We start from the raw sequence: 23,666 nt of genomic DNA, 5'->3' as shown, positions 1-23,666 counted from the left end.
GGCCCTTCGGCCCAAAACTTAGAAAAATTTTCTAAGTCTCAAAATTAGGCCACTTCGGCCCTTAGACCCTTCGGTCCAAACAAGACCTTCGGTCCACATAAGACCCTTCGGTCCAAACAGGCCCTTCGGCCCAAAACTTAGAAAAATTTTCTAAGTCTCAAAATTAGGCCACTTCGGCCCTTAGACCCTTCGGTCCAAATAAGACCCTTCGGTCCAAACAGGCCCTTCGGCCCAAAACTTAGAAAAATTTTCTAAGTCTCAAAATTAGGCCACTTCGGCCCTTAGACCCTTCGGTCCAAACAAGACCTTCGGTCCACATAAGACCCTTCGGTCCAAACAGGCCCTTCGGCCCAAAACTTAGAAAAATTTTCTAAGTCTCAAAATTAGGCCACTTCGGCCCTTAGACCCTTCGGTCCAAATAAGACCCTTCGGTCCAAACAGGCCCTTCGGCCCAAAACTTAGAAAAATTTTCTAAGTCTCAAAATTAGGCCACTTCGGCCCTTAGACCCTTCGGTCCAAATAAGACCCTTCGGTCCAAACAGGCCCTTCGGCCCAAAACTTAGAAAAATTTTCTAAGTCTCAAAATTAGGCCACTTCGGCCCTTAGACCCTTCGGTCCAAACAAGACCTTCGGTCCACATAAGACCCTTCGGTCCAAACAGGCCCTTCGGCCCAAAACTTAGAAAAATTTTCTAAGTCTCAAAATTAGGCTACTTCGGCCCTTAGACCCTTCGGTCCAAATAAGACCCTTCGGTCCAAACAGGCCCTTCGGCCCAAAACTTAGAAAAATTTTCTAAGTCTCAAAATTAGGCCACTTCGGCCCTTAGACCCTTCGGTCCAAACAAGACCTTCGGTCCACGTAAGACCCTTCGGTCCAAACAGGCCCTTCGGCCCAAAACTTAGAAAAATTTTCTAAGTCTCAAAATTAGGCCACTTCGGCCCTTAGACCCTTCGATCTTGAAGTGTATACTTCATCCGAAGCCAACCCTTCGGCCACGACAAGTACTTCACGCGCGAAGTACACTTCAAGCATTCACAACAAAGTAGAGCGAACTGAATATGAAAAGAGAAAGATATCATTACCAAAAGATACTTAATCGTTTACACAAAAAAAAAAAAAAAAAAAGAAAGAGGAGCTAAATATCTTCAACTGAAGGAGGCAGTTCAGTCTCTGAAGGCTCATGCAGGCTAGCTTCAGGCTGGATAAGATCAGGAGGATTTGAAGGAGGAACATCCTCAGGAGTAAAGGCACGAACTTCACCTGGCTCAGTTGCTTGAATAGGAGAATCACCTTCAGCAGGGATGACACGAGGAGGATCTTCATCGGATGTGACTGCGGTAAGGTCAACAGTTGAAGGGAGTTCATCCCCCTCCTCGAAATCTTCTTCAGAGTCCTCCTCATCTTCAGCCTGGCCACGTACTTCATCCTCAGCCCTAGCAAGTTCAGCATATATGTCTTCCTTTGATTCCTCCAGTCCATCCTTCCCAACAAGAACGGGGCAAAGCTTGTCAAGAATACTTGGATCCTGCCCAGCATCAATCAAAGCCTTCCTAGCCATCTTGAAGGCACCACGACCACCAAAGTAGCCTTCTTGACGAAGAGTCAATTTGAACTCCTCTGAAGCTTTGAACTCCCGGACCCCCAGGGCCTTGCCTTCAGCAATCGCCTTCACTCGATCAACTTCAGCAGCTTTTGAAAGCCTAGTAACCTCAGCCTCCAGCCTGGATTTTTCCTTATGGTATTTGAGCTCCTTGGCGTTAGCAGCATTTAGAGCTTCGGTCCTCTCCGTCAGTTCGGCCCGAAATGTCTCTAGCTCGGCTTCAGCTTTCGCCTTCGCCATGGCAGCTGCTTCGGCCCTTTCAATTGCTGCCGTTTCATTGTGAGCCATGTTCGCTATGCCTCCAGGAAGTGTAGCAAGAACAGAGACAACCTACATAGGCATAATGAACTTCAGTACTTCGGGACCAATTTCATCTGTAAAAATACCAAGTCAAAAAAGGAGAACCGAAGTTAAATAAAATTATTATACCTTTATAGCTGCAACGTTCAGCTCTGACACCTTGTCTGACAAAGCAAGCGCTTCGTATCGACTGAAGTCAGCCGGAGTTGGAGCCTTCGCAACCATCCTACCCGCAATGGTTGGGTTATTGGCAGAATCACTCACCAGAACATCCCAGTTCGGGGTATGAACAGTGAGATCTTCAATATCCATCCTTCGTGGAGGTTGGGTCACTGGAAGAGGGATGTTGACATAATCTGAAGTCCGAGAGGGGTTCGAGCTCAGTTGAGTCACCCTGACCGAACTGTGAACAGTTGTGGGAGCGTTGAGCACGTTGGCTGCAGCAGAAGTCTCTCCCGTTGTATTCTTCCTCGAACGCTTCGGGTTCGGCTTCCTCCTGTTTCCCTTACCAATGTCGTGCTTCTTGCCCTTCGAAGCCCCAGCGCTGAACATGTTGACGTAGTCCTCCATGCTCGCCATATCTGCACAAGGGATGACCGAACATGTTAATAAAGAAGTAATATAGACAAGTGAATTTCTCTAAGTCTAAAAAGACCAACCGAAGCACACCTCTCTGAAGAATGACCGAAGAGTAGGTATACGTAGAGTCAATCTTACTAAAAGATAGGTTGACCGAAGGGTTGGGAGGAAGGTAGGATTTTAGTCGGTCCAGTAAATCCCTATCTGTCTCATGCCTTAGCTCGCGAGGGTTATTGAAATGAAAGATGTGTGGAATGCCGAACTCAGTTCGAAAAGGGAGGTGTTCTCCAGGTTGAAGGGGCGCCTTCACAAAGAAGTAACCCTTCTTCCAATCCCTGATTGAAGCCTGATAACGAGGAGACTCAATGGGTGGCCGAAACTGGAAGTAGTATAGACCGACCTCCCTACCATGGCGACTTAATCTGAGAACGTGTTGGATGATAAAAGAATTGAAGGGTATAGTATATTTGACACAAAGGTTAAGAACGGTATTAAGGAAGAGCCAGGAGTTCGGGGCTAGAAGTGCGGGACAAATATTGAAGATACGGAAAAAACTTGTCAATGCAGGAGGATATGGAATCCTTGCACCGTATTTTATGGAATGGAGCGAGACGGCGAATTCCCCTTCCTTTGGATGAAGGGGGTGTTCGTCTGAAGGTATACGACGGCATGCCCAGGGGATACCGAAGTCCCTCTTGATATTTGACATCCCATGATCATCCAATCCTGAACCGGATAAACATGTCGGTTCGGAATCGACCTCGTCTCCCCCCGCTTGTTGATTTGGGGGAAGCTCACTTCGATCAGCAACTTCGGGATAATCTGACCGAAGTACTGAAGCCTCGTTAAGGCCGGGTGTAGGATGTTCGGGATAAGAGAACTGAAGGACTGAAGCCTCGTTAAGGCCGGGGGTAGGAGAATCGATGATATTCACTTCAGAGTTAGACGCAGTCCGTTCACTCGAAGTAGAGGAAGAGGACGCGTCCCCCGAAGAGGAAGATGAAGTGGAGGAACTTAGAGACATAATAAAAACAAAAACAATAGAAGGAAGTAAAGACTGACCTTATGGTATGGAAACTGAGAGAACTAGAGATTGAAGTATGTTCGGTTTTGCAAAGGAAGGCTTCGGTCGGTCAGTCAGATTAAACGCTCTAAATAGTAAAAATGAGGCGAGTAAAAATCGAAGAGAACTGCAGGCCACCTATTTATATAGGAGGAAGATCTGATCTAACGGTGCGTAGGTTGAGACGCTCTGCATCCTTCGATCTTGTCCGCAAAGATGAACCGTCGAACAAACATTATTACACTCATACTCAGTTCATCATTAAGATACCTCGGTACGAGTGTGGGGGGCAACTGATATTCCCAAAATACCCCCACTAATGGGAGAAGGCCACGTGGCAGAATAAGTTCCGGTGAGGACAATACGGGTGACGTACCGAAGGGTACACTTCGGTACTCGACCGAAGTGTATACTTCTGCACTATCAGACCGAAGACCACACTTCGATAACCGTACTACAGAAGCATGTACGCACGAAGTCCAACTGATGAAGAGTCCTCATAGGACGCCAATTCTAGACAGAGTCTTACTCCCCTTTGGAAAGGGATACGGATGGAATTTACCATCCGAGAAACCCTCTGGAAAACCAATGAGAGAGAGTCTGACTCCTACTACAACTCAAACACTTCAAACTCATATAAAAGGGGAACCTCTGCCCTCAGGTAAGAAATCTAACTCCTGCACTCTAAAATACTTACTGAGCAAGAGGCAACGCTCGAAGCAACGAGCCATCCTCCCAAGTTTAGTACCGTACTGACTTGAGCGTCGGAGAGGTCCCCCCGAGTACACCCTCGGGGCCCTACCGAAGCTTACGTTCGCTTCTTGTGCAGGAAGGAAGGAAGAGATCACGTACCAGCAAAGGAGAAATTAGTTATACCAGCTCAGTCTGACTTGGCTGATTTGTCTGATAGGGTAGACCTGTTTTAGACATCATCACTTTCAAATGTAGATAAATTCATAATTTACAAGAACGTCTCTTCAAACAAAATCAAAGATTATCTAAACTTAGCTTTTTTTACCATAACAACTGGTGACAATCACATTCATTATAGCAATAAAATTTATACTAGAAATCTTTTTATATGTAGTATAATAAATGATATTAACGTACTATAAGATAAATTGGATCAATTAGCTTGTGCTTAATTCATGCTTTTCTTTATTTATTTTATAATTATTTATGTCGTTTATAATTTATATCAATATATAAAGTGCGCTATGTTCTCGCCACTATAAGGGGGACCTAGAACATCAAAAAATAGACACTTCTAGAATTTTTCCTTCAACCTTAAAGAAATTGGTCATATAAAATTCCGGAAGCACTCCTATACAACATCCACCTATTTTAAATCCTGTTAGCTACATACATATTACTAATGTCTGTTATCATAGAAGATCGAACCACGATATTTAAAAACTATATTTTTTTTACTTTTCTCTCATCTAATTCAATAATTTATTCTTTACTTTGTCTGCTCTTACAAAACTTACATTTCATATATTCTATTTTAGTGTTGCTTAATTTAAATCCTTTAGACTCTAAAACTTGCCTCCATATCTCGAGTTTAAAGTTGAGTCTTAACATTGTCTCATTAACTATAACAATATCATCCGCAAATAACATGTAAAAAGGTATCTCACATTGGATATGACTTGTGAGTTCATCCATCCTTCTTTAATTCGATTGTTGATCTTTCCAGCATACCGTTACATATGTGTGTGGCTAGTATCCTTTTTGAGCCTAAACACAAATTTTTCTATTCATAGCCAATTTTTACCCAATGAAGACTGAATTTGCTATTTTCTTTTGAGAATGATGAAAGGAATTGAAATTGGGGTTGGTGAAAAAAGAAGAAGAAAAGAGTCAAAAGAAAAATAAAGGGCATGCTTCGTGCTTTGAATATTTATATGTCAATGTTATATTGATGTTAATGTAAGGTGATGTGCTTTAACTTGAAAAGTGTGAGTTTTTCGCGATGTGTTGGGAAGCAAAAATAATCTTGAGAAAGTGATTGAACTTCTTTATCTAAGTCTTACTAGTTCTCTTCAAAAATTTTGTGCTACCCTTACCTTTCTTTTATTTACTTACTATCTTTAGCCTTACGTTATAAGCCTAAAATTCCTACTTGTTTTTAATGACTTTATTTGATTTTGAAAGGTGACTTGAGATAGAGTTCACGGTCCTTGATAAGTGGTATCCGTTGATGAGATATACTTTTTATTTTTCTTGTTGAGATTTCTTCATGACATGTATATATCTGGGATTTTGCTATATTGATTACATCATTCTGCCCCACATACACTTGAGAGAAATATTTTTAGCCAATTTCAGTGTGAATTTTATTACTTGGTGCCAATTATGAATGACCCTAAATTCTATTTGAAATATTTAAAGTTGATTTTTCAGTTAAACTCCATTAATAAACTAGAAAGAAAAACGTTAACATGTAAATTCAATGAGTTGAATCAAGAGAGAAAACACTAGGGCGTCTAATTTCACCATCACCAATCCAACTCTATTTCTTTGGCATTAGTCCAATTATCATCCATGTTAACAGTCGATTTTCCTAACGTATTCAATACTCCATTCCTAGTTATATCAAAAGTACTTTTACTAAGAATTCCTATTATTTCTAACATTCGAACTCAACTAACAAAAATCCATTTAAGTTCTATGGACAATCATGTAGTAACCACATAGGTCATGCTTCTATATTCCTATGGTTCATTCAACCTATGGTATCTATTGTCAGAAGCATAAATCTAAACATCTTCTTTCGGTCTCAGTTTAGAACATCAAATCATTCAATTAATGATCAAGTATGTGAAGGCACTAAACATACAAATAGATACTCATAATAATTATGAATTAACATAACCAAAATGATAGAATATTCATGGCTAGGCTACATTAGATCCCTAGCAAGAGGATTAGTTTCTCATACTACAAGAACACGATAAAACTAAATAATAAGAATCTATGAAACTAAATTAGAACACAAGAAAAACTAGAGAGAATTGCGGTTCTCAAACCCCCCTCAACCTTGCTGTGCCTCTCCCTTTTATATGCACAAAGACTTCCTTCAACTTATGCATTCAAATTCAAATTCAATTCCTTCTCTTCCTTCTCTGATTCTTATTTGTGCACTTGGTCTCCCACTTTTAATTCACCTGTGATTTTATTTTGATTTGTTTCCTTTTGATTTTTTCTTTCATCAGCGGCCCACATCCCTTTAATTTGTCACACTTTTACGTGAAGCTTTTCTTCTTTTCCTTCAAAATTTATTCCTTTTATTCCCTTGCTTGACGTTTTGATTGCATATTCCTTCAAGTGCCTTTAGCCTTCTCTTTTCCTAATTTCCTTCACATGCAATCAGCAGCCCTTTTATTTCCAAACCATACAAGACCTCCACTTTGGCTTCTTTCTTTGACTTGGATTGGTCAAAAAGCAAACAGTAAACTTGAGCTTTTTTTAGAAATTCATTAGTTTCGGCCTTTCTCAACACTTTTATCTTGAATTGCCTCTAAATCAATCAAAATCTGCAATTATTCATGTAATGTCCAATTTAATTCCAATAAGTAAGAGACAAGAATAAGTGTAAAATGAGGTATATAAATATGTAAAATATGATATGATTAACGAACAAAAATATAAGTGTCGGGTATTTAATACGTATATTTTATACCACACTTTTGTGCATAATTCTCTTTAAGTTCTTGTTTTTCTTTGATGGAATTGAGTTGATTATATGTGATTTCCTTGTATTCTAATGTAGGAGAGTTCATGCAAGAATATTGTGGTGCAAAAGGAGACCTAATTCAACATGCATTGTACTTAAAGAAGTCGCATTAGCACCCACAGGCGCTCTAGCGGAAGAAAAGATGAAGTCTGGATTAGGATTGGCATGAAGGCCCCGATCCAGCACCCTAGGGTGCTCCCACACACATCAGAGGCAAATCTAAAGCAGAAACAACTATTATGGTCGCTCCAGTGGTCCCTGACGCTGCAAATGCAATCTTGCTGAATTAGGAAACCTAGTTTTAACAAACACTAAGATATAAAAGGGGCACATGAAAATTATATCACACACTCTTTTTCTAGGATTTTGGCGGCAACTTTCCCTCTCCCTAAGCTTGGGCATAGTGATTTAGGGATCAAGAGCTCTTCCAAGAAACTCAATTCCATCTCCACAAGGGGTTTTTCTTCAATCCCTCTCTTATGTATTCTCTATTTTTATTTTTATTTTACTTTGAGGATGATCGTTTGTAACTAAATATTTTGCTAGGATGTGATGTAGCCTAGCATGAATATTACAAGTTGATTCAATTGATAAGTATGCAATGTTTTAGTTCAATGACTATTGTTTCTAATTTCTATGCTTAAAGTTTATTGTATGTTTGATTGATTGGCTACCATTCAATTATGCATATAAACTCATCTAGTTAAGGCTAAGGAACACATCATATTCACGTGTCTTAGTGTAACCGAAATTAGGAAGATCAATTGTCGAAAGTTGAGAACACGGCTTAGAGGATTGATTGGTTGCTATAGTACTTTTGATCTTAATGAGTCATTGGTTATGAGTTAACAACTACGAACAAACAGGATTAACTCGTTTAGTGATATTTGTTGGCATCACGAATGTATGAACCAATGTAATTAAGGAAGAATCAAACATTGAATTGGAATTATTACTTGTATGTTTGTTAATTAAGACATTGTGATTGTTAGATGAAATTATTGTCCTAACTCTTTTGTCATATTGATAACAAAAGTCTTCAACAAAAATCTAAGATTTTATTTCTTTCTTTGTTTGGTTCTTTACATCATCTATCCTATTATTCTTCTACTTTTTATTCATATCATTCATTAAGTATAGTATTATAATTCAGTTGAATTTATCTATATGAAATCGAGTTCGTACTTACATTATATATATTATATTTAGTTAATCGTGCACTTGCGAGAATTTTTATGTTGTGTATTTGAGATAAGCTTAGTTAGACCAAGTCAAATGAGAAGTGGTCTTGAAATAATTAAACATACAACATGATGAATGGAATCTTAGAGGATTTTATCTTCTTTTTTGTATTTCACGTCAAAAATGTTTATTGGTTGCTGTGTCAACTGCACTTTTTAGCGAACGTGTGGCCCAATTTGAAAAGAAGCAAGAGCAAGGTAGAGACAGAGAGGTGACAATGTCCATCAGCTCATGTCGCAACAGAATGTTTAAAGTCCGAGTCCCAACTTAAAATATGCACCAATTTCTCCCAATACATTCTCTAAAATATAAACAAAATATCATTGTTTCCAATTTTATAAAATTTCTATCTAATGCATCAAATTATCAATTAGACTATTAATATGATAGTTATTTTCTCTAAAACGGGGAAAAAAATACACATGTTTAAGTAATCTCATATGGATATCTTAGTGCATATCACCGATATTATTTTATTATTGGTTCCATAAGAAATGCTCAGACCGTGTTTGATAAACATTATTATTTGCTAGCATATAAGTTAGTTTTGAGCATATATTATTGTTTGTGGCAAACAAACAACAATTTTTTGACACAAACTCCTAAACAATTATGCAACAATTTTAGAGTCCTTTCGAAATGCTCCCTTCACCAAAAAGCTTCCCCGACCTTCACCATCAAAACCCAACCTTGCCCAATAAGATGTGTGTGCTGACACACTTGACAACTAGTATGTACAACTAACGGTGACACCTCAACGAATCGTTTGCTATGTCATTTTTTTAACAGAAACTGTTTGGTCAACTTGACACGTCAGCAATTTGATTGACTAGTTTCACAAAAATTCTACCCATAGAACACTAGTGTAACATGAGTGGCCAAAGTGAAACTAACAGAATTTGGGGGACTGAGTTATAATAGGATCATCTGTAAATGGCCAAAAATGTATTTTACTGCAAACTTGCTATATCAAATTCTACTGAGTTATTTTTCCCTTTTTTTAAGGTAACTTTCGTGGGTAGTAGTAATAGTATCCTGGAATTCCGTTGAGTTTGATTGATGGAATTTGGATGGCATGACGTAAACTAGTTTTGGGTTGGTACGTAACCGAGGCTCTTTAGAATGGAAGACGCATGTTATGTGCTGGTTGCCTACTCTGATTCCCTAAACCTATCAAGTGGTCATGGTCTCTTTTAATTCCTTGTCGAGTTTGCACTCATATCTTTTCTGTCCCAGTTCCTGGTATTCACTTCAGATTGCTTAACAAAATGATTGATCAGATGGTGCACAACGCAAGCACATCACATCTGCTAAAAAATCATTTTCTCCCTCCCAAAGTGGCACAGGACAGGGCGCACTATCTGCATATTAAAATTGAAATGGCAGAACAGAAGCTAACCTTAATGATTAAATCAGTGGTTGCCTTGGACTTTTGATTCAGATCTGGTTTGCTAAACACTATTTCATTGGCATCAAGATTGAACACCAAACTATTTCTTCAAAAGTTCATATCAAGAATTAATTGTACATTTGCATTTCCATTCCTTGCGAACCCAACACAGATAGATGGAAGAAGTAGTTAGTATCCAAGAAAACTCCATTTTCTACTCAAGCAATCAAGCAAACAAACAAAACCCAGCAAATCCAATCCCTACCTACCTCGAAAAAATAAAAATTTATACAATTCCACCCCTTCACATCACCTTCTCCTTCGATCTGCTGCGTACTGTGACAGTGGCACGACCTCTGATAAGGGTGTCGAAAGCGGCGTAGGCAGGGGAGAGTTCCGGCAAACAGGGCAAGAACCATTAAGTTTCAACCAAGCATCAATGCAACAGAGATGAAAATAGTGTCTACACTCAGGCATCATCCTCAGCATTTCCAAGTCCCTATACTCACACAAGCAAATCGAGCACAAATTGCCGTCACCACTGTTCTTCACGCCCGCCGCAGCCTCCTTCGAGAACTGGAATTTCGGGTAAGAATTAATCACGGCCTGATCGAGCCCCACAGCGGCGCTTTCTTCGTCGTGATGCCCATCGTCTTCCGCCACAAATATGATGCGAGGGAGAATGATTCCATCCGCAGCGGAGGAGTTTTGGTCCTGGACGAAATTGTTTGGATCACGAGAGCGGCGTCGACAACAAATGTAGGAGGCGAGGAGGATGGTGGATAGGAGGACGAGAAAGCCGAGTGCGATTGCGATTGAGTAGCCGAGGCCGATGTTGGAGAGGTAGTTGGTGGGAGTGGAAGCGGAGGCGGAGGCGGAGGCGGCAGTGGACGTTATGGGGGCGCTCATTTGGGGGAGTGAAAGAGTCCATTTGATATTGAGGGGAGTGGGAAAGGGGATTAGGGAAGATTTTTTGGGAGAAAGGTGGGTGGCATTTAATACTGGGTTGGGAAACAGAGGAGAGCATTTAATACCTTCCCCTAATCCTCTTAACCATTTTATTAGGAAAATTCGACTGGGCCGAGCCCTTCTAAAGGTCAAGCTAAACGGGTCGGGCCAAATTCGGCCTAATGTACTTAACCCAAGCCCAATCCAAAAAAGAATATCAACTTAATTTTCAAACCTGACCCAATTGATAGATGCAGTCTTTTTCCAAACCTGTTTTTTATCAACCAGATCACATGACCCATACATGGTCATCATCAACGATTTTGACAATCCCCAAAGTAGCCAAAGATAGAAAAGGGCAAAAAAATCAAGATAAGATAGCTTCCCATGTTTGGTGGGGTTAATAGTGCTCACAATCTATCATTAAAAAAATATGATGATTTAATGAGACGAGCAATTCATTGTGGTTACTCTTCACAAATAGTCGGAAAGGGTGAGAAATCAATATCGAATTCGTTTAAATGTTCCAGTTGATCTTATATATTTTTGTTACACCAAGGGTTACCCTTCCGTGGCCATAATGATCTTAAAGAGTCTACAAATAGAGGAAATTTTCGTGAAATGGTTGAGCACAAATTGATCAAAATGAATATGTACATAAGGTTATACTACAAAATGCTTCATGAGATCATCAAATGGTTGCTACGGGCATTCAAAAAAGATATTGCTCATAGTTTTACATATAAAATAATGTAAAATATCACTAAAGAAGTTTGATTGCGAATGAAAATGAGTCAGATAATTATGTTCATGTGTTTGAACATAACTAGCTCTTATTGTTATTGCTAAAAAGTATGTTGATATTGTAGATCTTTCCAAGATGATGTCTACTTTGATGAATGTTGTGGGACCCTCTTGTAAGCGTAGAAACATGATTTGAAAAAAGCAAGCAGAAAAAATTACACAGCGAATTAGAATGGTGAGATTCCGACTGGGAAGGAATTAATTAAATCAATAGTTAACTCTTAAGAGGGTCAGGGAGACAAGTTGGGGAGTCTCATTATAAATCGCTTTTGAACTTGGTTTCTTTGTTCTCTTATGTTATTGAAGTTCTTGAAGTTATTTCATGTTACGCTTTGGATTCATTGAAAAAAATCTCAAGCCATTGAATGCCTGGTTGTTGAGTATTAACTAGAGAAACACATCGCATATGTACAAATAATTGACTGATTTAGTTAGTTGAAGGGACTTGACAATCTTTATAAATTGTCAGTGCAAACAAAGAAGTATCTTTCTTTTTCTTTGATGTATCGACTTTTGAAGTTATCATTGATTTTGCACAATCGGATGAGTGACCAAATTTTAAATGATTTTCTTGTATGTTTCATAGAAAACAATTTTTTTGAAATTATTACTGATAATTTTGTAATAGAACACTTTCAAAATATGAAAACTCGTAGAAAAAATTGTGATAAATAAATATATAATATTTTATTATTTGAAACTATCTTTGTGTCATGTAAATAATCTCAAAAAATGCCTTCAGATTCCACTGCTTAGTTGTGGCACCAATGAATTTAGATCCTGGATCTAACAAATGCTTCCAATGCATGAGATTATGAAGAAATATTCAGTTCCGAAACACCACATACTGATACTCCATTTATATGTTGATGTGGTGTTTCCAGACAATTTGAATGATGACAATCCATGAGTAAGATATATACTTCTTACATACTCACACGTTGTGTTGCTAGTTCATGTATTATTGATTTATTTATTTATTTGTCAATAAATACTCATTCAATAAGGAGTACATGTCGGTCATCTTTATTTGTTGTTTTTTATCCACGCTATATTTTAGCTCCTTGACTTTATCTTCTGCTTACTTTATGTATGTTCTCACCTTAGGCCATCATCAAAAAATCTTATTGTACTTTTTTTCTTTGTTTGATTATATATATTTTGTCGTGTTGAGTATAAAAAAATTCATTAAATATGTTTTTTATGGACTTGGACTTCTTTTTTTTGTTTTGAGAGGGATGGATTTAGGCCCCAAGCTTTTAGGTTTCAGTCAAAATAGGTGATGACTTATAATGGACTAATGTACAAGCAATGTTTTAAATATCAATATCAGAATCATGCTGGTCAGGCGAATGATATATGATATACCGGTAAGGGGCACAAAGATATTATATATATGTATATATATATATTTGAGGATAAGCGTAACAAAAATCATATTGCTTTGGTGGACTGTTCAATATATGGTTCAATTGATTTAATTAGCCAATTTAATTCAATTTTTTGATTAGTATTGATCGAGGTTTTGACCAAGGACAAACTCAATATTTAAGTGTAATCGTATTGGTGGATCGATCAATATACAATTCAACTGATTTAAGAAGCCGATTCAATCCAGTTTTTAAACACAATGCTATGGTAGTATTTGAGGGGGCATGTATGTTCAAAAAGTATGTTTGATGGGGCATGGATGAATGAGTGGAGACAACACAATGAGATTTTGATGGTCTACTTTTGTTATGACATGAAAAGAGGATGAGACGTTGGTTGACGTACATGTTGGCCTCATTTGTCTTGATTGAGCCCCACTTACACTACAATCAACAACAAATCTCTCCGTCTCACTTGGCCCCACAACAATATATACACAAAAACAAAGACAACAAATTTGTACCATTATGAGAGAGATACATCCATTCTCCATTAAATGCCATAAATCACAATTCTCAACAAAATTTGATAGCCCAATAACCATTGTACCATTGGTATTTATTTTTTATTTTGTACATGAGGAAGTCACGACTCACGAGAGAGTTAATGAAAACAAACCCAACCAAAACAACGCGTTGAATTTAACTAATTTGTAAGAGAGGCTTCCATTGTATTTAAATAATTTGTAGTCAGTCGTAGACTTGAGCAATATCGACTTGAGCACTAAAATCTTAGTTAGTCAAACGGCAATACTTTTTTTCCACTTTCTACCAATTTTTGGTTTACATTCAATGAATTTGTATTTTTGTATGTAAGTGGGGTTGGCACTTCTTCAATGTCCATGGAAATTAAAATCGTACAATAATAAATTAATAATACTACTATATATGTTAGAGTACCACATCGGTTGGGTGATGTATAAGCTTGTCCAAGTCCTTATCATACATAAAAGGTATTTTCCCAGACTAAAGTAAGTTGAGCTTATCCTATTTGTTAGGCATAAGAGAAACAAAACCGTGCATTCCTGATATATCTAAGAGAAGCGGATAACCCAAACTAGACAATATCTATGATGACATGTGAGTGGGGTTTGAGATTTTCAACAATGTAATCTATTCCCACTAATAAGGAGTTTTCTATTGGACTGTCAATTTATTCCAAAAATTAATATCCATGTTATATTTTACAAAAAAGAAAAACGAAAAAACTCATACAATCTCACATAAAAAATTTTTTAAAAAAAGGGAGAAATTGATTCATATACCTATTTTACACATAAAGAAGAAAACACTGGTGTCCTACAATACTAAAAAACCATACCAGTATGAATATCTATCTCCTAAAGATCAACGCTCTGCTTGCATTTCTGGTCCGAGATATCTTGGCTAGTCAAGTTAAACGACAGCGTACAATTCATCTTCACCGTAATATGCCGATTAATAATCACTAATATCTTAACCCTCCCCGGTAGCCTCGAATAAGCATTCAAATCCAGGAGCCCGGAACTTATTTCCTGTGTCAAATTCGGGGCCGACAAGAGCCGATCCGTAATAATATCCACAGTAATATTCATCCTGGCCGTCCGTCTGGCCTTGCTCTGGCCCGGTGGGCCTCGGGCCTCTCCGATCACCAAACCGTGATAATAAAGCGTTGTGGTGGTGTTCTTAAACTTGAAGGAAGCATAATTAGGATTCTTGACGGATACGTCTGCAATCAGAGACATGTTGACTCCCGGTCGAGGAATCGTGTTGTTGATTAGCTCGAGTTGGGTGACGGTGATGTTGTTCATCTTGATCACGGGGTCCTTGACGCGGAAAACGGTGAAGACCAGGACTAGGATGAGTGTGATTATGGTGAGAAGCACTAGTGCTGTAATGCAACCACATATTTTGAGGCATCTTCTTCTGCGGATTTTCCGGTAAAGCAGAGCCGCTTCGTCTTCGTCGCTGCTCACGCGTTCGGCTGCCGGAGCTAGTGGCCTCACCTGCTCCGGTGATAACATGTTTATGGATGTTTAGAGGAGTATTTGTGGAGAGGTTTTGTGAGTGGCGTATGTAGTTTTATAATGAACGATGTTGCTGTGTTGTGTGCTTTTCTTCAAAATGTTTGCATCACCTTGATTAGATTTTTTTGTCCTAACCAATGTTCAAGCTGCTTAGTTTGACTCTTTGGCTCATTTTTTCTCTTGTATAATCATATCATGGAAATGATTTCATTTCCTCAGTGTTTTTCAATCCATATAAGATGATTTGATTTTTTTTTAAATGCCATTGAGAAACATGTTTTTCGTTTGAATTGAATCTTGGACACATATATACCTAACTCAATCGATCGTCAATTGAACGTCCTTTCGTTGGTCATTTAAGATGATAGCCACCTCTTTCTAAAGTAAGTTGCAAGATTTGAATATAGTTAATCCTCCAAGTAGAATATAGAATTATTCATTTTTAGTCAACTCTATCCCTCGGATGCTTCCATCAAAGCCAAAAAAAAATAATATATATATATATATATATATAATTTGTAGAGGATTTTGAGAAAAAATGAGTTTAAAACAATAAAAGGAAGCAGCTCATCTGCTGGGAAAGATTTCCAATCGTGGATTGAAGAAATCCCTTCGGAGCTGAATTCTATAGTGGCTAGGGAGTTGCATCAAAGTGCAGGGTTGGCTGCTTCCTTTTCTAGTGCGGTATGAGGGCTTTGTGGCTATTGGCTGCAGTTTGAAGTCTTTTCTTGTGTTGGTTTGTGTTTTTCTCCCTTTGGTTTTGTGTTCTAGTTTTGTCTTTATCCTTATCTATGTTGTTTCGCCTACCCTTCGGGTGGAGGAAGTCACCACTTGCGCTGTGGACGTGTATTGGTTATTCTAATACAAATAGGGTCTTTGACCTTTCTTTCAAAAAAAAAACAAAGACTGAGATTTACTTTGTCTCATACTTTCACGAAAAGTATTTTATATGTAAATATCTTATGAAAAATAGATACTTCGAATATAATTATTTTCCTTATGTTTGTTATTTCTTAATCTAAATTAGGCCTAACTATTAATTTACTCCATTTAATTCTTCGTTGCATTTTTCTCGATAACGTAGAACCCACCCAGTTATTCACTGGACAACCTGATTGATAAATCTCGGGCCACATGGAAGACCCAACAATCCTCATAAACTAGTTGAGACCTAAAATTTTTCGTGTGAGGTCCGCCCAATTTTCATTTGACATATTGAAGTATATCTCACGCACACAATTGGTCAAACACATCGTGCTACATACCAACCTGAACAAAATAAGTAGAAATAGACAAAAAAAAAAAGAAGGTATGCCAGACCCACAAATAAGTAGAAAAGTTGTAAACCCATCCGAGGTTCCCGGAAAACAACGAAAATTCCCTCGCAGATCACATTTACAATACAATTAATTACATCGCAAAATTACTTATTACAAATTTGTTGTAATGATGGAACCATTTTGCGATGACAATATGTGACAAAACTTTCGTCGCAAAATAATGGATAAAAAAAATAAAATATTGTTCAAATTAGCAATAGAATGTCCGTCGCTAATTTTTCACGGCATTAACGATGAAATTTCCATCACTAACATTTTTAAATTCGAATTTTTAAATTTTAATTTTTAAGATAATTATGTTTGATAAAATTTTAAATTCTATTTCAGGGCATGCCACATAATTTTTTTTGTCACAAGTCTTAATCGTGAAGATATTATTTGAGATTTTGGACAAATGATGGTATAACTAAAATCCAACTTAATAAACAATGGCAAGTCTGAAACAAAAAAGTTGACTTTGATGTGACTCTTGATTAATATAATAATAAGTGCATATATATATATATGCATCACCATCTTTGGTATAATGCCATGAGTATTGGGTTGTCATAATTAGTGTTAAAAGACTTTGAATAACTATGGAAGCTTCCCTGTCCACGTAAGGAGAAAAATAAACCCAAAACCCATTTATTTAATGAGGTTGCAAGCAACTTTGTTTACCCGGCAGCCCCTAATCTAATGACAAAGCTTTGAATCACTGTACTTTGATTCTTGATATATATATACACACACAGACACTGTAATATCTTTTTCAATAGAGTCTTTGACACAGTTGTTACAGGCAGTTGGGAGGTTCAGATCTAATTAATTTTTTGAAGACTAGTTGTTTAGTATTAATAAGGTCAACCGGATTATATGGCCTTTCATACAAGAACCTGATAATATATTGAAAGGGATTATTTTCAAATATAAGATTTTTCTTTAATAAAAATTAAACAGATACTTAAATTTATAATGAGATGTACAAGAATCACTCTTTTTACCGATGGTACGTTTCAGGGGCGGAGCCAGGAATCGATAATGGGGTGGACTGACATTAAAGTAATAATATTTTGATATGTACGAAAAATTTAGCAATTTACAATAATATAACTCATTAAAATAATATTATCGATGAACATTTATCTTGATGCTTGGTCTCGAAAGTAACCAAAAAAAATGTTAACATAAATATATATTAAAATTGATGAAAACTAATTTAAAGACCATATAAAATATGAAATAATATGTAAATGTATAACTAGAAGCCATATTTCAAATACAATCAAATTTTTTAAAATAAAAAATAAGTATTGTTATGTATTGTTGTTTAATATTAACAATAATAGAATAAATAAGTATTGGGGACTACACTTACACCAAAGAAGTGATGTTAGATAAATCCCGCACTTTAAATAAAGTTGTGTGGGATCCCACACTTGAGAATTTTCATATATATATATATATAACTAAGTATAATTGTGTATTATACACCAACGATTCAACTATCATTGTATCAGAGAGAGAATGAATAGAGAGAGAAAGAACCTTCCCCTTCCATCCTACCCATCAATTAGCCTGCCACCACCACCTCCAACCAAGGAAGACTAGTGCCCATCCCTACCATATGGAAGCTGGCCGGAGCTCTGCGCACCCTCACACCCCATCAGAAGAACAACTCAGACATACCTTCCAAAGCTTGACCAATCTACTCTAAACAGCCACCGTAACAAAAACCCAATCTCACTTGTCCCCCGACCACAACATCAAACGACTAGCCTAAACATAACCCGACAAACCGCACAACACCAACCCCAACCTCAGCCACAACCTCATATCCTAAGCCACCACTATGATCCCAACCAACAACGCACCCAAGCCACAGCTCTTAAATTCTACTTTGAAAACTTCCCTCCAGACTGGGATGCGGCGGCATTGAAAAGGGCTTTCCTATGATATGGCAGGGTGGAGGAGGTTTATGTGCCCAGAAAACTAAACAAAAAGGGAGTTTGTTTTGGCTTTGTCAGTTTCAGTAGGAATGAGAATGAGAGTGTTATTTTGGAATATCTTAAAGGGGTCTGGATAGGTAGTTACAAACTCAGGGCAAATAAGGTGCGATTCAATCAAGATGATGATAAAGTGCAACGGAGGCCAAACCTACAAGCTAACAGACAAGCAATGAGAACAATGGAAAAGACAAAAATATACACAGTTGGAGGAATGAGGAGTAACGTGAGCTTCCCAGATGCCGTCCGGAAGGATTTATCTTCAGAAGGAGAGGTCACTATCAAAGCTGATGTCAAAAACGATGAAAAGATAGGTGATAAAGATTCAAGTCTCTATCCAAAAGCTGTCGTTGATGAAATGCAAATAGAATATTATGCAGTCAAAGAGGAGATAGAATGGGTTGAGAGGTCAGTAGTGGGTATATTGTGGCAGAGCTCTTCATTACCACAACTGAGAGCTAGATGCGATGAAGATGACAGAATAAGATGTGAAGTTGCCCCCATGGGGGGCAAGATGATTCTTCTAAGTTTCCCCGAACAAAAACAAATGCTTGAAGCTTTGCAAAACAAGCCCAATTGGATGGAAGAATGGTTTGAAAGCGTCAAGCTTTGGCACCATAGTGACATCTCTAAGGAAAGGTACGTCTGGTTAAGGTGTGACGGAATCCCGTTGCATGCTTGGAACGTTGGGTTATTCACTTTGATTGGTGATGCGGTTGGGCATACAGTTTTTGTTGATCATTCAACTGCCACGAAGCAACGACTTGATGTTGCTAAAGTTCTAATTGCCAAGGAAAGAACTGATTATATAAATCAATTTATACAGATCCAAGTCAATGGGGAAAATTTCAGGGTTAAGATCACCGAGGAGTGGTTGGATGATCCTTGGAAACGAAAAACGTACGGAGTATCGTTGCCAGGGAGTGTCCAAGAAGAAGACCAATGGAGGCACGCAGGATGGGGTTCCCCTGCGGAAAGTTCTGAAGAGTGCAATTCTAGTAGATTTGATGTGCTGAAAGGATTGTAGATGGAAAGTCCGATCATGCTTTTCTCCCCGAAACGTGAAAATTCCGGTAATACCAAATCGACAAAGAGAGACCACGGTGACAGGAGCTCATCACGTGATGACAAAATTTTGAATTTCAAAAATCGAGTTATAGTCAGAAACAACGACTCTTCTCAAACTGGCAGAGGCATAGCCTCTCATTGGGACAGTCCTGAAGATGTGCCACAGACGCAAGATCAAGAGTCTGACAACGCCAAACAGGAAAACTCGGGATAGGGAGAAGATAGACAATTTACACTGCGAAGCCCCTAGTAGCAATATTATTGGGCTCAAAGTTATCACAACAGGGTTAAGAACAGGCCCAGAAGATGGAGAAGTCCATACCTCTAGCAATTCGGAGAGGAATGGGCCTAATATAATGCTAGATGAGAGGCCAAATGATAGCTATAAGGAGGGCTCCCATGGTTATGAGCCTGATTTGATCGGTAAAAGTCTGAAAGAAGACAATCCCACTCTGCCTGCTTCTAACAGCAACCAAGCCCTTCCCTTTGAAGGTAAAAAGAAGAAGAAGAAGAAGAAGAAGCGAGATAGAAGGAACAAAAAGGGGAACAAATCAGAGTTAATTCTGCGCACAGTTGTGGGAGCGGAATCTCAACAAGCGAGTGACTCTATGGAATCGACGAAGAATTGTAATACTTTGGGTATAGATTTGGAAGACGATAACGAATCTCTTCGAGAGGTTTATTCCATGGAAATGGCATTAGAAGGGAGTGTTTCCAAGAACTGTAGGTCCTCAAAAAGGAAATTAATTCGTAAGAAATCCAAGTGCCAATTCACAACTATGATGTACGATTTAATGATGGCGCACATGCAGAAACCCACTAAACGAAAGATCAGGAATCTTATTAGCATCACCCAAGGAGAAAGTGACCTAATTGTAGGCCAGTCCATCTCTGATGACGGTATATCCAATATGAACAAGCTCTTGCAAACAACTAATGAAGAGGATAATTCTGAACAACCCAGTGAGGCGAATTCTTGTCCTAACTTGACGTAAGAAGATGTTCAAAAGGAAGCAGATAAAACCTGGGAGTTAGGAAAAAGCATAGGACTCAACAGTGAAGAAGAGGATGCGGTGATCAAAAAAAAATTGAACTGATGATACAGAGGGAAGTTGGAGCTTGGGCGACTCCAAATTGACTTTTTTTGTTCTTTTGCTGCTGGTGTGGTTGGGGTTTATTTTTACCAATGTCTGGTATTATTTCTTGGAATATTAGGGGGGTTGGTGGTGCAGCTAAGAAAAGGGTGGTCTCTCGTTGGATTAGAGAGAAAAGGATTGGCTTCATAAGCCTTTTGGAGACTAAAATCTCAGGAGCTGATGATAGGATCATTCGCGGCCTTTGGGGCTCTGACAATTTTGACTGGAGAAGTTGTGATGCTTCAGGTCTTTCTGGGGGTTGATTTGTATATAGGACCCAACTTTCTTTTCTTTAATTACTGCCTCAATTGGTGAGCGATGGATTCTTCTGGAGGGTACTATTACTGGCCTCAACTTTCGATGTGCTATTTTCTCTATTTATGGTCATAACTCTGAGGATCTGAGGCTTCAGCAATGGAGTCAAATTGCTTCTATAAAGTTAACCATCTCTATTCCTTGGTTGGTGTGGGGAGATTTCAATGAAGTTCTTTTGTCTGGAGATAGATTGGGTGGGTTGTCTGTCACCAAGGGGATGAGAAGTCTTCATGATTTTGTTGATCAGTGTAATTTGTTGGAATTGCCTATCTTGGGTAGGAGGTTTACTTGTATAACTCCATCAGCATGAGCAGAATTGATAGGGCTTTTGTGGACACGGAATGGTTGTGCCAATTCCCTAACATTTATCTTCATGGTCTCTGTAGGGGTGTCTCGATCATTGCCCTATTCTCATCAGCTTCCAAGATCTTAATTGGGGTCCTCGTCCTTTTAGATTCCTTGATTGTTGTTGGCAGCATCCCAATTTTCATCATACTGTCTGTCAGTTTTGGAAAGACCTTGACAAAGAGGTGTTAGGTAGCTATGGAATTATTGTTAAACTAAAACTTCTAAAATCCAAGTTGAAGGATTGGAATAGAGACGATTTTGGAAACATCTTTGATGATATAAAGAAAGTGGAGGTGGAAAGAGATAAATTGGAAAAGATGAGAGAAGCTGGCCCCTTGGACAACTCCGACCTTCAGAGACTCAAAACTCTTAATGTTTATTTTTGGTCTTTATGCAGTAAACAGGAGAGTTATTGGAGACAGAACTCCAGGGTCAAGTAGATCAAAGAGGGAGACAGGAATACAAAGTTTTTCCATTCAATGGCTAGTCTTAGAAGAGGGCGCAATTGCATTGCTAGACTCTACACAGGGTTATGTTGCACCGAAGATCCCAAACAGATTAAAAACACCATGCTTAGTCATTTTCAGCTCCAGTATTCCTCTCAGAATTGGCGAAAAATTGACTTCCAAGGTCTCCCTTTCAAGTCAATAACTACATCTCAAGCTGACCTTCTCGAGTTGCCGTTTACTTATACCGAGATCAAAACAGATGTTCGGAGTTGTGGAAGCAGTAAGGCTCCAGGTCTCGACGATTTCAACCTCGGATTCTTCAAGAAAATGTGGGAAAAAATTGCTTCGGATGTTATCAAAATGTTGGAGAGATTTCACAGATCAGAATCGCTTCCTATAGGAATTTGCTCCTCCTTCATCACATTGGTCCCGAAAGTGGTAGGTTCAAAAAATCTCTCTGATTATAGGTCGATTAGTTTGATCAGCAACCTCTACAAGACAATAGCGAAGATTCTTGCAATTAGGTTGAGGGGTTCCTTAAATTTAGTTATAAGTGAGCATCAATCTGGCTTTGTCAGAGGTAGACAGATTATGGACTCAGTTCTTGTAGCCAATGAAGTAGTTCATTCCATCAAGAAGAGTAGATCGAGGGGTTATATTCTAAAAATATTCTAAAAATAGACTTTGAGAAAGCTTTTGACTCCATCCAATGGGGTTATCTTGATCAAGTTATCGACATCATAGGATATGGTTTAAAGTGGAGGAATTGGATGCGTGAATGTGTGCAAAAAGCTAAAGTTTCTATCCTTGTTAATGGCTCACCAACAGAGGAGATAAATCTGCAAAGAGGTATTCGTCAGGGGGACCCTCTCTCCCTATTCTTATTCATTTTGGGGGCTGAAGGTCTTCACCAGCTCATCAGTAAGGCAAAGGATTTGGGTCTAATAGAAAGCTTGAAACTCAATGCTACTAGTACCTCAATCACACATCTCCAATATGCTGACGACACCATTATTTTCAACTGTGCAAGCAAATCCAACCTTCTGAATCTGAAGTGAATTTTTTGATGTTTTGAGCTCATGTCTGATCTAAAGGTCAACTACCAAAAATCCTCCCTAGTGGGTATTGGCATTGATGCAAATGAAGTTAAAAAGACAGCTGATTTTTTGCAGTGTAAGATGGATGCTTTGCCTATATCCTACTTGGGGCTCCCACTTGGTGGTAAAATGAAACACTCAACTTCGTGGAACCTAGTGGTCTCGAAAGTGGAATCCAGATTATCTCAGTGGAAATCCAAGCATTTGTTTATTGGAGGAAGACTTTGCCTTATAAAGGCCGTGCTTTCGAATCTCCCAGTTTACTTCCTCTCTTTATTCAAAATCCCAAAGGGAGTGGCTCAGCAAATTGAAAGGCTGCAACGTAATTTTCTGTGGGGGGGCTCAGCAGATCATAGGAAAATTCATAGTATAAATTGGGAGCAAGTGATCAAATCTAAAGCTAATGGAGGCACTGGAATAGGGTCAATAAGTGTTAAAAACAAAGCGTTGCTTTTTAAATGGATTTGGAGATACAATAAGAATCAGGAGACCTCTAGTACAATGTGGAAGGAGCTGATACAAGGAAAATATAATCTGCCAAATGTTATCTAAACCCCCTTTAACTTGTCCAAGATGTCTCCTCTGTGGAAGAATATCCAAGGCTTGCTGGATCCGAATGTAGGCAGCGTGGAAAAGGCGATAAAGAAGGGGCTGGCTTTCTCAATGGGTGATGACAAATTGATAAGATTTTGGGAAGACTTATGGATAGGTAATTCTTCTCTCAAGGATAGATTCCCTAGATTGTACAACATCTCTTCCCTTACTGATCTTTCTTTGGAGAGTTTTGGGTTCTGGGATGGTTTGAAATGGATGTGGCTTATACCGTG

The 23,666-nt window shown here is 38.4% G+C and overlaps 2 protein-coding genes across 2 annotated transcripts; both read right to left on the bottom strand.

Annotated features, from left to right (window-relative positions):
- Positions 1-10,108: 10,108 nt before the first annotated feature.
- Positions 10,109-10,945, bottom strand: LOC119984506 (RING-H2 finger protein ATL67-like). Its single transcript, XM_038828492.1, has one exon. It carries the CDS (start codon positions 10,820-10,822, stop codon positions 10,223-10,225), a length of 600 nt encoding a protein of 199 aa, XP_038684420.1. The 5' UTR covers positions 10,823-10,945; the 3' UTR covers positions 10,109-10,222.
- A 3,264-nt stretch (positions 10,946-14,209) lies between these two features.
- Positions 14,210-15,168, bottom strand: LOC119984375 (late embryogenesis abundant protein At1g64065). Its single transcript, XM_038828286.1, has one exon. It carries the CDS (start codon positions 15,096-15,098, stop codon positions 14,436-14,438), a length of 663 nt encoding a protein of 220 aa, XP_038684214.1. The 5' UTR covers positions 15,099-15,168; the 3' UTR covers positions 14,210-14,435.
- Between the last annotated feature and the right edge of the window lie 8,498 nt (positions 15,169-23,666).

This window comes from Tripterygium wilfordii, chromosome 18 (genome assembly GCF_013401445.1).
Source record: "Tripterygium wilfordii isolate XIE 37 chromosome 18, ASM1340144v1, whole genome shotgun sequence".
Classification (NCBI taxonomy): Eukaryota; Viridiplantae; Streptophyta; class Magnoliopsida; order Celastrales; family Celastraceae; genus Tripterygium; species Tripterygium wilfordii.
Note: the sequence above shows the minus strand (reverse complement) of the source record. Positions and strands in the feature narration are given on the sequence as shown.